This window comes from Manacus vitellinus, unplaced genomic scaffold (assembly GCF_001715985.3).
Source record: "Manacus vitellinus isolate BGI_N305 unplaced genomic scaffold, ASM171598v3 scaffold_49_pilon, whole genome shotgun sequence".
Taxonomy (NCBI): domain Eukaryota; kingdom Metazoa; phylum Chordata; class Aves; order Passeriformes; family Pipridae; genus Manacus; species Manacus vitellinus.
Window position 1 is genome coordinate 325,847 of NW_021940603.1, and position 14,395 is coordinate 340,241.

The 14,395-nt window shown below is 44.1% G+C and overlaps 1 protein-coding gene across 3 annotated transcripts in view; it reads left to right on the top strand.

The window, feature by feature from the left end:
• ARMC8 (armadillo repeat containing 8) overlaps window positions 1-14,395 on the top strand; it is a 61,448-nt gene that overhangs the window by 16,007 nt on the left and 31,046 nt on the right. For all 3 annotated transcript variants that reach the window (XM_018080025.3, XM_018080026.3, XM_018080027.3), the window contains 2 exons: window positions 8,128-8,270; window positions 8,369-8,466. In XM_018080025.3, the coding sequence (XP_017935514.1) occupies window positions 8,128-8,270; window positions 8,369-8,466 (241 nt within the window). The remainder of the gene's footprint in view (window positions 1-8,127; window positions 8,271-8,368; window positions 8,467-14,395) is intronic.

A 14,395-nucleotide genomic window follows, 5' to 3' on the forward strand; every position in this document is an offset into this window, starting at 1 on the left:
AATCATTCTTGTCACTTACCAAAAATGATTTTCTGACTTCCAGCTGATTGTTCTCTTGTCACACAGTCAATTCTTTGGAGCTGTAAGGTGGTAGTGTGCTTTTTCCCAAGGCTTTCTCTAGGTAGGTGCACCTCAAAGAACCTTGTGTCAACTGTAACCTTTCCCTAAGTCATTTGTTAGGGGTTCTTTGGAGCACATTTTAAAGGACCTGTAGAAGTGCTGATGGATTCCTTTCTGTGCCATTTTTGAATTTTCAGTTCTGCCCAGCATTCTGTCAGGTTGTCTGTGGAAGTGAAAACTAATAGATTTTTTTGAGGTTTTAAATTATTTCTAGGGCTGTTGAACACACCAACATGGACACCTCTGAGATTTTATATTTCAGTTTATTGTTAAACACAATCAGATTCCTTCAGGCAGTGTTCTTTTAGAGTTTGCAAAAAAATAAGAAAATAAAAGACTGCTGCTTTGCTACTAAAAAAGATGAGAAGGAAAATGCCTTTGGTGGCTCTGTCCCAGGCCCATTAATGAGGTGTTCAGTCCAGACCTCTTGGACCTCCTTGCGAGGCCAAGGCGCAGTTTCCTGATGCCTCGTTCTGTTCTTCCTGCACTGGGCACTGGGATCCTTTGTGTCATGTGCCCCACAGGGTAGGGATCTGTGCCCAGATGTTGGGGTTGGTGTGCTCAGGGGAAGGAGCTTCACCTGCCCTGCTGATAATTTTCAAGGTTTCCATTGCCCTGGAGCGGAGAAAGAGGTGGAGAGCAGGGGCCCTCCCAGCCTCCTGTGCTCCTCCTTGCTTTTGTCTTAAACAGAAGTCAGGGCCTGGTTGCATAACGAGGTGTCTCTTAATGAGGACTGACCCTCTCCACGAGGGTGGTAGATAACCTTGTTCCAGTTTTCTTCTGGCCCAGCTCTGAAGTGCATGCGAGTCAAGGCAAATATTTGCAGTCAGCAGAACTTGTTTAAAGGCTGTGCAGGCCCCTGTCTCTGAAATGCCTGATCCAATGGAACCTGTACCTCTGATAGCACCTCTGCTGTTGTGTGTTTTTGTTAGAATTGAAGTTTTGGGTTTAAAAATGTCGTGTAGAAAGTAGCTTTACGATATATTGTGTTATTTGTCCCTGGGGTGCTGTAAGAGTCAAATCTGTCCAAAAATACTAAAAAAATGTGTTCTTGATGTCCTGTTTCATGTGCAGATGCTGGATATTGGATAGTGATGTGAAACTCAGTGGGAATATAGTTTGATCTTTTTGTGAACAGTGGAGAATTTCAAGCTGCAGGTGAATGGGAAGTCAGAACACTTTGGATTTTGTTTTAAGGTCGCTTGGCACCCTCAGACAAAGACCTTTTAGAGCTGGTTTGTCTAAATGAGCAGTAGTTTTTCAGATGGTGGTCATAGGCTGGCTGATGTTCTAATGTGATAAAAATACTTCCACACAGGAATTTCTGGAAGACATAGAATAAAGTTTGAATGTTGATGTTTTGTAAAGGTAAATGGAATGAACAGTTCAGTGAGGAGCTTACAAGACATCAATCTTGAGCAAAGTCATAAGATGGTTGAAGCAAGACTGGATGAAGATGTTGCTTTATATAATACCTATTAACACATTTTTTGTGAAGCAGAAAGCTTTTGTCATCTCAAGAACAGTACTAAACTGAAGCAGTGTAATTCACTGTGTATGTTAAAAAGCTGTGAGTGTTGTTTGTGTAAGTGCCTTGATGTTTGGCTTCAGGGGCTGTGTGTTGATCCCACATTCTTGTATAAATGGCTGCAAAGACAGGATGTATTTATGTTTTGCTGAATGATTCATGGAGTGGTCTTAGGGGGAAAAATTGGAATAAATTTAGCTCACACAGGCTGCAGATCTGACAGTGCTAATGCATTGGGTATGAGCTTTTTGGTGGAGTAACCAAGAGGAGAGGCTGTTCTGCAGCAACTTGAACATCGTTCAAGTCACTCCACAAGTGTGCACGTGTGAACAACTTCAGATATTAAAACTCCCCAATATTGGATTTCGTTAAGTGAACGAGAGTCAGATTGGATCAGGTTTTGTGGTGTGTATGGAACAACTCATGGAATATTAATACAAGTGAGGATGTCTCAGCATTAGGATAAATTACTGGAGCTGTAAGCTGAGACTCCTTGTGTTGTTCCCAGAGGAAAAGCTTTCTTTGCAGCTTAATTCCCTACTCATAACAGTGGATACTGTTCCACTTGGCTCTTCTAGGAAGCTGACAGTACTACTGGTGGTGTATGAACTGTTTCAGCAGCAGTTATCTGTGCTGTGCAGGTTTCTGAGGGAGCAGAGTTAGCCCAGGCCCTCGGATCCAACCTCTGGAGATGTGGAACGGACTTGTCACTTCCTGAGGGGAGACTGTGACATCTCACTGCAGGATAGATTTCTTTGCCTAAGAGTCATAAAAATCACTCATGTTTTTGAGTCCTTGTGTGTAAGAATCCATAACTATTTAATTTGTCACTTCAGATGTTGTACAGAAATTATTCTGAGTACTTTTGAAATTATACTTCATTCTTGTTTTGGAAAATTCTGTGGCCAGTGATTGCTTCCTGTTATGTCTGAAAAATAATGCCTAAAAAACCTTAAAAAGAGCAGTTTTTTGAAAAAAAGTGTGTTACCCTATCTTGTTTGAGCTATTCTCATCCATTAGTTGAGTCCACAGTTTGGGATTGACTCTCACTGGGACTTGCAGTGCCTTCAGAGCTCAACCTCTGTGCCTGGGGCAGCTTTTTATTCCATGTCCTGTCAGCCTGCAGTAAATCAGACACCTCAGGAGTGCTTCCATCATCTGTGCTTCCATGGTAGAGTTCCTGGGTCTTCAGTGGACTGGAAGACAAGAATCTTCCAGGCAGAAAAAGATGTAATCAGAATTGTGGTAATTCCAGCAAATAGCGTTTTCATCACTTTTGCAAGGGAACTAATAATAAATATTCAGATAATCAAGGCTGAATTAAAGCTCTTATTGATTCATATACTTTGATAAAAGGTGTCTTAGCTTCATCAAACTGTTACCCTGAGCTTTGTCTCCATTGCCTGCTGTGGGGTTTGAGGAAGTGCTGACTTTCATCTCCTTCCCAGGTGTCTTAACTTCAGAGGCTTTTGTGACAATTTGGAAGTGGGCTGGAGTGTCAGAGAGGAAATTCCTGTTATTTTTAACTGATTGAGGTCCGTGTTCAGGCTGGATTGGTGAGGTCTAAATCACACACGTCTGTCTTACACTGTGGAACTCTGGTGCTCCTCCCCCAGCTCAATCATCCTCAAAACCAGGAAAATCTGCACTGTTTACCTCCCTTGTACTGTAGTTACCTCTTGTTCAGCAGCTGCTTTCCTTTTCTGCTTTAGAAAATCCATGGTTTTCCCAGGTGAGTCTGATCAGTGGCTCAGAGTACATCACACCTCAGCTGTGGTTTCTGGGCACGGTTGTGCCTGGAGTTCATTGAAGTGTCTCTGGATGGATTTGCTGACCTTCCTCCTTTGGGTATGATTGCCTGGATACATTCCTGACATCTGAGAAGGAGGCTTTAATCAGTTCATTGCCCTTAGAAGGGCAGAGACAAATGGAGGAACAGGTACTCTGTATAAATATTAGAGAAAATTATCTTAAGGAGCCTTGTAGACATTTGAAAAAAGTCCAAATACTGCATTTTAAAACCTTGGATTAATGTTCTTGAAGATGTTGTGAGATCTTTCCATTGCTTTATTTCCTGTCCTGTCTCATTGTGATGAGCTTCACTGCAGGATCATGGGCTGCAGAGAGCCAACAAGAACAGGAGCCCCTTTTTGCTGTTCCACAGTATCTGTTCTGTGCCTTTGGCTTCTCCTGAAGCTCTTGGGCTCTATGGAAGTGAGTTGTGGTTCAGAGCAGAGCCTTGGCCCAGTATTTCTGCAGGTTGGGAAGTAGAGAGGTGGCTGATAGGGGATAAGGCTGGAGATCAGGGATCCAGGTTATGCAGGGGCAGCCTGTTCTTAAAATGTGGGCTATGGACAAGTACCTTAGTCATATTTTTGAAATTTCCAAAATCCAAATTACCCCCTGCAAGTATTTGCCATTTTTCTACCTTTTCATCCTGTTGATATTAATATATGGGAGGAATGTATTCCATCTTTGCTGGATTTGTCTAGGCTAGACCCTTGGAACAGCAAACCAGTCCAGGATATTCCTTGGGACAGTAGAAGGATATGGTCTTTGTCTTTAATGTTTGACAGCAGTTTATTAATGCACAGTTTCATCTTCAGTGGTTATATGGATTCTGCTGACTTTGAAACTTTTTGTAGTTTCATAGTTTGTCATGTAACTACTTAATTTTCAATGTTACTTGGTGTCAGTTCTGTCTTTTAAAGACAGAAATATAAAATATTATAATACGGTTGTCTAGCTCTGTGGAAAACGTAGTCTGAAACACACACTTATTTTAAAGATGTAGAAAAGGATATTATTAATATTTCAGAAAGTTATTGCATATAAAATCTGAACTTAAATTTTGATCTTCACTAATTATAAAGCTTAGTTAAGGCTTTCTATTTTAAGCACATAGAAAGACTGTAGATTATAGTTGGTGTGGTTCATTTTCACTCTTTAGCAGCAGCATTGCTGTAACATCTGTTCCCAGTGTGGAGTGTTAATGGGAAAGAAAATAGCAATTACTTTCTTTGGAAGAGAACAACCTCCAGAATTTAGGGTGCTTTTGAATTTGGTAAAAATCCTTTGGGGGGGAAAAGAAAAAGGTCTTTTTAGGACATGATATTGAGGGTCTGGAGCATGTGCAGGGAAGGGAACGGAGCTGGGAAGGGGCTGGAGCAGCAGGAGGGGCTGAGGGAGCTGGGGGGGCTCAGCCTGGAGCAAAGGAGGCTCAGGGGGGACCTTCTGGCTCTGCAACTCCCTGACAGGAGGGGGGAACTGGGGGGGGGGGTCGGGCTCTGCTCCCAGGGAACAAGGGACAGGAGGAGAGGGAACGGCCTCAGGCTGTGCCAGGGGAGGGTCAGGTTGGGTATGAGGGAGAATTCCAGGAGAATTCCATCATGGAAAAGGGTTGTTCAGCCCTGGCACAGCTGCTCAGGGCAGTGGTGGAGCCCCCATCCCTGGAGGGATTTAACAGCCACGTGGATGTGGCACTTGGGGACAGTGGTAGCCTTGGCAGGGCTGGGGGAATGGTTGGGCTCGGTCTTAAGAGGGCTTTTCCAACCTCAGTGATTCTGTGATTCTGTGACTGAACATTTCTGGGTATAAGGAGCAGAGTTTTTATCCCAGTCCTTAGTAATCAGAGAAGGCCACTGGTGTGATCTGTACAGGGAAGATGCATCTCAGAGCAGGTTTTCAGGACTTCCTAGTGAAAATGGAAGGAAATAGTCTTGAATTTCCAAATTTACCTCTAGGTTATTGAAAGCTATTAAAAAAAGGTGATGGCTACTGACATTTTTAAATTACTAATTGGATCAATATTTACCAACTCATACAACAGAGGAGTCAGTCAGAGTTAGAGCAGTAGATGAGATTGTACTTTCCATATGGGAGCTCAGTGTCCAGACAAAACTTCCCATCTTTTCCAGGATGAATTTTAGCTGGGGTCACTCAGTGCATTTGTGTCTTCCTGTGTGTCCTCACCTGATGTACAAGGCAGGGAACAAACCCAGGTGTCTGTGGAGCAGCAACAGCAGTGCAAGGTTATCCACTCCCTCTGGGATTGCAAGTGGAGTGCTGGTTTTCCTTTGTGATGATTCTGCAAAACAATGATTATGTATTTTGCTTCTTTTTTACTCCCTCAGAAACAGCACTAATCTTCACCTTGGACATGGCACAGCTGATACTTCAAATAATACAGCACCAGAACTTGGAGCTTTAGGAACATGTAATTTAATTGCCTGCAGTATCAGTTTTGTTCCTTTCCCAGAAGCTGGTAATGTAGGTGTGGTTAATTTTGGGTTTGCACAAATGTGTGAGAGATGCTTTTGTGGAACAACTGGTCCTCTGAGCCTTTTTGGCATCCCTTGCCCTGTCAGTATTGCAGGACCCTCAGTGAGAGGAAGAGCAGCAGATCAGCCCCACTGACCAAGTGCTGGTCTGGGCCAAAGTGCCTCAGGACCATTAGCTGGGCACTGTGGGAACTGGGAAGAATGAATACAAATTCAAGTATAATATGTTTGCTCTATCAAAATGGTGTCAATCAGGAATAGATCTATACAAGAAATTAGGAGAGGTTTCTAAATATCAGGAATAAATGACCTTTCAGGTAAACCAGACAACCTGGGACAAAGAACCTGCCTTTGATAAGTTTGTGGAAGGAGCAGGTTAAAGAAAACAGCAATGATTCAGGAAATCTCTGCTGTCCTGAATTTATGCCAGTCTGATCCATTGAATCCAAAGGAAGTTGAAAGGAGGAAAGATACCTGTGCTTTTGGGCTTTCTTGCATCACACACATTAATTTTCTGCCACATTTCAACTGTTTTGTTTGTGTTCAGGAAGAAATGATATTTAATCTTTTTGGTATGTGCCTGTATTTTGGAGATCTTCCCTCCATGGGATTGGCCCCATCCCAGTGGCACACGTGACCCCAGCACTCCCTGGCTGCTGGCAAACCTGCCTTGGGAGCAAAGCAGGTTCCTCACAGATCCACAGGCAGGAAACTTTTCATCCAAATAAATTGTTAGGGAATTCTGGGGAGTTCCTTTGCTGTTCCTCTCCAAGAGCTTGGTAAATCATCTGCTGCCTGGGATAACCTGGATTTTATGGAGTGAATGTGCAACTTATAGGTAGGGAAGAGACCTTTGATCTCAGCTTTCTCCTGGGACAGGCTGAGCTATGTTGGCCTTTTACTGTAGGTTTGAAGTGTAGGGGACTCCAAGAAGCACTTTCTGCCTTAGTAAGTGGGAAACACTTGGAGTGTGTGCTGGAGATCCTCTTGCACTTCCCTGGCTGCCCATTCCACACCCATGTTCCTACATTGCACTTGGCTACTGTGCTTCTGGTTATTTTTCCCTTGCCTTGGATTGGGAATTCAGGTTTTGGGGTATTTTTGTTCAGGGATCTGTTTACCTGAGAACCTGTTTCTGTCCTGCCCAGCACTGGGGTAAGTGCTGGCTTCTGGCTCCTTGTTGCTCCTTGGGAAGGTGTCAGTACATTTTAGGAGAGACCTTTTCAAACCAGACACAGCAGTGTGTTACCAAATGGGCAATGTTTCTGTGTGAGCTCAGTGATCCAGGGAAGTGACTGTCTGTGTACAGAGGAATTCTGTCTCAGTTACAGCTCATCTTACCTGTTCATTTTGCTGATGTATATTGTGGGAGCCTTCAGTTAAACTGTTTTCATCCTAAGCTGGTGTGAGCCCCAGTGATTATCTCCTGTGCTGATGGGAGGTAGGAATCTGGTTGCTCTCTGGGCTCTTTGCATGACTCCACTGTGGTGATCTCTGCTGTGGTTCAAGTACTTCTGATGTAACCTGCAGCACATTCAAAGGGACTCCTGGGTGTCTTGGTACTGTAGGAAGAATCCTAATTGATGGGGACGTAGTTGGCAAAGATGTGCTTTAGGCTCCAAGTGAGTCTCTTCAGCTGCAGTTCAGCTGCCTTCCTGCACATTAAACATTCCTAGGCTTTCTTCGTGTTCTTATGTGATCATTTCTCAGTGTTCCAGACTCAGAGTACTCTCAGCCCCCCTGCTTGTGCTTGAGGAGGGAGTTATTTTGCAGTTGTGACCCAGAAAAATCATTGCTAAAGATACCAAGCATGGTGTCAGCAGAAATTGTGTCCCTGGGTGTCAGGGGAGTGCATGAGGTTCCCTTTCCACTGACATCGTGCTGCAGCCTCATTTCCTTTAATTGAAATTTGGGATCTCCCTGGTATCCTGACAGGCCTCATCCCGGATATCAGGACTGTGACACTGCCTTTTTGAGAAAAAGCACTGTGGTGTCTTTCTGCCATAACACCCAGTGAAACCTGTGTGGGAACAAGTGTCAAAAGGTTCTTATCAATGAAATGTTCATCTACCCTTATTTAGCCTTGGTATTTTTATTAAGGACTTCATCTTCTTTACATAGCAGGATTCAGATTAATTTTTTTTTTATTTATAATTTCTCTTTATCTGAATTTTCCTCTACAAATCCTTCTGTTTGCAGGTTGCTGTACTTACTTCAGCAGGAGAGCTCGAGCACGGAGCTGAGGACGGAGTGCGCCGTGGTCCTGGGCAGCCTTGCCATGGGCACAGAGAACAATGTCAAATCCCTCCTAGACTGCCATATTATCCCAGCCTTACTGCAAGGTACTGCTCCTGCATGCTCCATGTCAGTAGATGTTCCTACAGGACTGAAATAAGCAAAGATAATGGAGCTGAATGGTCACTTTTGCCTGTCCCTGCAGGATTGCTGTCCCCAGATTTGAAGTTTATCGAAGCTTGCCTGCGATGCCTCCGGACCATCTTCATCAGTCCCGTGACTCCAGAGGATCTGCTGTACACAGTAAGTTGTAAGCAGATTATTATGTCCTTTTAAAACCTATAGAGGTGGTGGCAGTGAAGAATCTTGTTGTGTGCAGTAGTAACAAGGGCGTGTTTGACCGACAGCATCAGCATTTCTCACCTACACTGAAGGTATCTGTCTCCCTTGTCATTTATAGCCATGTTTGATATGAGATGGTTGACAGCACACTGATAAGAACAAAATTAACATTTTCAGGCCTCTGTGCAATCTTAAGGAAGAAAAGCTGTCTCTAAATGGTGTTTACACTATCACATCTATATTGGCAACATTACTTTCTGAAGCTTAATTTTATCTGACACAGTCCTGTCACTCCAGTGTGGAGTGTGCTTGCTTAATTTTTGTGCTTCCAGTGGAAGAGCTTCACCTCCAAAATGTCACTGCTCTTAGTTATTCTGTGTGTGATTGGTGTTTAACTGACAGGAGGGTGGGAAATGTCCCTGCACCGTTGCTATGCCGAGATCAGCTGGGAGTGTGTGACAGTGGGGCTGTTGGTGCTGCCCCTCTTGGGGTGACTGGGCAGAGCCCTCTCTGAAGGCACTGCTATCCCCTGGCCTTGCTCAAACTCAGGCACTGCCTCTTTTTTGGAAGGAGGAGAAGGAGGCACAGCTGGCCTCTGATTTCATCCCTTCTCTGCAATCAGGTGTCTGTCATCAGTAAAACCAATTCCTGTGCTGTAATGTCTGTTTTGTTCTCTCTTCCTTTTCCAATGATTTCCTACATTTTCATTCCAGAAGTAGGTATGTAAACCTGCAGTTTTCTACAGACTCAGTCTTACCACACATCTATCCTGAGCTTCATCTGCTAGTTGGTCTGCCTCCTGAAGTCTTCCTGCAGTTCTTCACACCTTGTATTTGATGTGTGTAGGTAACAGCCAGTTTTGTCCTCCACTGTTCACTGCTTTTTTCCCAGTTGTTTTTTGGCTGTTCAGCAAGGAAACAAACCTCAGCACACACTGTGTGTGTGACCACTCTCCTGAGTGATCCAAGAGCTTCCTCTCTGTGTGTCTGTTCCTTCCTTTGGCTCCACTCCATGTTCCCAGATTCCCCCAAATCAGCCTCTATGAGTTGGTAATTGCTGAGGCATCTGCTTCCTGCTCTCAGCCTCTGGTCAGGGCTAAAGATGACTGTGTCCCTTAACATCCATCCCTCTTCCCAGGGATCAGTGCTCAGTAGGGACTGTTAATGGCTCCCTACTTGGAGGAGAGATTTGATATCTTGGAGAGAAAGGAAAGGGAAGAGTATGGACAGAAATGGGAAAGAACAGCGTTAGCATAGAAATTACCACTGATGTTGTGGGAACAGTGTGCCCAAGGTCCTGGGGTCTGTGTTTCATCCCTTACCTTCTCTGCTGCACAGCAGTGACACCAGAACTGCTACCCCAGTCCTTCAGGCCAGTGGGATGTCCTGGAATTAATCATAACTACAGGAAATGAGCATCTGGTGAGAAGTCCTTGCTCCTTAGTTCCAATTGTAATACCCATCTTCCCATCTTCCATTCCAGTTGGACACCTGGAAGTTAATTATTTTATGACTGTGCTGAAGGTCCTATTTCTAAAAATCTGCTTTTTTTCTAGCCATGATTTGAAAAGTAATGAATGCAGATCCTTTGAAAAGGAGAGGTGTTTTTCCTGTCTCCTGGAAGGTGCAGCCACAGCCCACACTGCTGCAGGCTGTGTTTCACAAGGCAGCAGTTGAGACATTGGCTTTGCAATTAAAGGAGTAATTATGGGCCTAATCAGCACTTCATGACAGACACTCTGCTTTGCCACACTGAGAATAATAGGAAGAATTTAAAGTTCCCATTTGGCCTCCCTGCTCCCTCTTTGTTTCCAAACCCAGCAGCTCCAGGGAGACTGTCACCGTTTCCACAAGTTCTCTCGTTCTGCCTTTGTCAGGTTTATTTTGAAAGGTAGGAGACTAAGTTTGTCAATGGCTTTTCATTCCTGCTCAGCAGTTCTGGAGAAAACTTCTGAAAGGTTGGATCCTGAGTGTATCCAAGATGGACACTATCCCAGAATTTCTGTGTGGTTTGACAGCACAGAGGACACTCTCTCTCAAACCTTGGCCAGGACTGTTTCCAAGACAAGGAGTTCTGAGTTGGCTCCACATCTCCAGGGGTGTTACAGTCACTCCAGAGGTTTTAGAGGAGCTCTCAGTTAAAATAAAAGGATAATACAAGTTCTTCAGAGAGTGCTGCTTAAAGCATTTCTGTGTTTGTAACAGGTCCACATCATCCACTGGGACCTGGATATTTCTCCCAGCAGAAATGCTGTGTGTCAGATCTACACCTTTGCTCTTGAACCCTTCCTTATGGACAGGAGCTTGAAGGATAAAATAGTGGCAGTTTTGTGTAATTAATTGTGTTCAGTTCTTCAGACAAAATAGTTCTTCAGAGGTGGAAACATTTGGGCTGTTTCCTGTAGGAACTTGGGGTCTGTCCTGGGAAAATGTGCAGCCCCACCCATAGGTGTGTTGAGCTGGATGAACCCTGAGCTCTCAGAACGAGCAGGGGTTTAGTGCTGATGCTGAGATGTGACAGCAGGTTATATCCAGACCTGCTGTGCCAGGTGAACACATCCTATGGAGAATTCCTGCAGAGGAAGGGACCAGGCTTTGGAGCTGAGAGGGATAGAGTGACCATCCTGCACGTGGAATGTGGAGTGACGTGGAGTCCAGGGGTGAGAGAACTGTTGAGGTGAAGATGATTGAGTTCTGAGGTGATCCTGGGAGGTGTTGTGTCCGTGGGAAGCAGCCAGCTCACCACAGCTGGGTGTGCTTTGACTTGCTGCGTAGATTGAAGCACTGAGGCACATCCAGTTGGAGTGATATCCTGTCACTACCACTCTTATTATTCCACTTAAAATGAAAAGAATGGATTTCGTGTCAGAAAACACTTCTAGCCCATGTTTCCTCACAGATGTTCTCAGCTGTGATCCCATTTCCCTTCCTCAGTGGACCCAGGTACAATTTTAGTGGGCAGTTGCTGTCTGTGCTGCTGTGCTGGCCTGGCAGGAGGAGGCCCCTTCCCTGCTGGGAATGAGTCTGTCCTTCCAGGGAGTTTGGAGAGTGCAGGCAGTGCAGCAGGATGAGCCTGTGCTGCTCAGACCATGAGGAATCAGTCTGAGCAATCTCCCCCTCTCCAGCTTAGGTGAGTGGTGATGCCAAGTGAGAGGCATTCATTGCTCCTTCCTGGGCAGCTGGCATGGAAAACCTGATGTCACCTGGAGAAAGGGAGCAGGAACAAGTGAGAGCATCAGGCTGTGTTACAGTGATTAACACCCAGGTGTTTAATGAGCAGTGATCCCACACTGCTCAGGGATTGCTGCCACCAAAGGAGGAATCTGGGTCAGCTCCTAATGCTTCCCTCCTTCCTTCCTCCTGCTCTTTGTGGTGGCTGAGCTGAATGTTCTCCAGGCTGAACTGCTTCCTGAAAATGAGACCTGCAAAATAATCAATTCTAGCTCATGGAGCTTGAATATGAGTTATTTGGGTGGATAGGAGCGTTATAGTTTGCTGGCTTGGAAAAAAGAAGAGCAATCCTCTGCTAGGAAGAAATGTTTGAGGAATAGATCTTACAAATTTTGGTTTAGTATTAAAAAGGAATATGAAGAAATTAGGTATTGGGATCCAAGCAGGTAATTGCAGCTGTTAATTCCCTCTGAGTTCTGTTTGGATGATTTCGTTACAATACATGTGATATAGAGATTTTTGTCATAAGTTGCCTGGAACTACTTTTGTTAGCAGACAGTATTTTAATGGATTTGTGAATCTCAGTGTTTTAACTGTCAATGATGAGTGTAGACACAATCTCACTCACTAGGGTTGCAGGCATGTCCTTTGTACTTAGGTATTAATATGAATAAAAGTGGAATTATGTAGCCTCATATTGACACAGAATCACTATTTGTATTTAGTTGAAGTCAGTAATGTCCACGCATCCCTTTACTCTTTCTAAATTCTTTTCTGATAGACATACTGATATAATTATACAAGTTGGATGTATTTTAGCAAAATCAGGGAGCAAAATTAACAGTTTTCTCACAAGCACTCTTGCAGCTTTGCAAGAGCTTAACTGAATAATTATTGTATTCAAAAATGAAAGCAATGTATTTTTAGTAGTCTGGGAAACAAAAACTAGGATATAGGAAGGTATGTTCCAATAGAAGCTGTGAAAGCATCAGAGATCTTCTCCACTTCTCTGCTTCAGCTGATTTTCAGGGGCTCCTGGCTTGCCTTCTTGCACTCTTTATATATTTCAGATACTTTTTTAGTTAATAAAGAGTAATCTAAATGTTTTTCTTATGTATTTTGACTGAAATCTGATTTTCATAAGCAGTTCCACGGGTTCAGGTTTACAGATGAGATACAAAGCCTTTCTAACAGCTTAAGGGAAAGAGGGCAAGTCCTAAAGCCTTCTACAGGACCACTGCAGTCACCCTTGACCCAGTAAATAAATTAGTGCTACTCTTCTGGCTTTGCTTTTCTCCCCAAGAACCTCAGTGGATGTTGACACCTGTGAATTCCTATCTAGAATCTCCTGAAGGTTTACAGAAAAGGAAAAAATCTCTTTTAATGGGTCAAGTGTGTGGAACCACAGAGGAATCCTGAGCATGTTGTCAGTTTGTTTGACTTTGTCTCAAACAAGGAGACACTTGGGAAGTTTTGAGGACCTGCTGTGCTTTGTAAGATGGTTTCTTGAGAGCAAGGTTGGCCTGTTGGCTGCTTCTGTTTGCTTTCTTGTGGAAATTGCTGCTCTGCTTGGCTTGTGCCCAGTCCCCACTGATTTCACAACCCCCTGCCGGGTCACCTCTGCCAGAGAAGGTCAGGACACGCTTCCTTGTGGCCCTGACCATCAGTGCTGTTACAGGATGCTTGTGGATTTGGTGGCCACCAAACCAGTCCCTTGCTGGCCTTTGGGTTCTGGAGTTGGCAGGAAATGCTGTGTGTGTCAGTGTGCCACAGGAAAAGGCAGATCAGTGTGCCATGGGAAAAGGAGCTGCTCTTGGCAGAGCCCAAGAACATTGCCAAAAATAGTTTGTCCCTTGCCCTTCCTGTGCACATGAGCATGAGATGGGCAGGGGTGTATGGCTGGTGTACCTGGGAGGAAGGTTTTGGGGAGTAACTTTCTCTCTGTAGGATGCTGGAATGGGAAGTGAGGCTGTTGCACACTTGATCTTTTGCAGTTATTGAGGAACCAGCAGTAGAAACAAACTGGTTTTATTCTCAGTGTGTCTCTTGGCTCTACTGCCCTGTTGTTTTCCATTGAGAATGAGGAGGCTGGATTGTTGGCAGCAAAGCTTCCTAAAACAAGTACGATAATTGTATGTATACATAAATATTAAATATTAAAAATAAAAAATAAACACCGCAAATCGTAGCCTAATCTCAAATATCTGTGCAAGTGGGGAAACTTACAGATGTTTATTTTGATAGTATTAAAAAGTGTGGTTGGAAATTTCTCAGGTAATTGGGAAATAAAACTCCTCCTAAGTAGCTGTGTCTGAAGCTCCAGTCCCTCAGAGCTCCAGTCAGGCTGGTGCTGCTTTTATTGCTGGCAGAGGAGCTGAGGATGAAGGCTTTGCTTTGATTTTAATCTCTTAATCTCACTCTCCCTGATCAGAGGGCTGTTATTCATCATTCTGCAGGTGAAGCAGAGTCTGACTTAAGTGTGTAGGGCCAATATAGCACGTGTTTTTTGGGAAGGAAGGCTCATTCAATCCTCCCCTCTGTTCAGCTCCCTGTATCTCATGGAAGTAATTTAGTTTACCACTTTCCAAACTGATATGACCTTTGTTTCTTTCAATATCACCACAGTTTGTGACACTAAAATGTGCTGGTAAAAGTAACTGAAAGCTCTGAAACGTTAAAGTTTTGTGACTTCCCACAGAGCTTGAGTAACTGGATGTGTT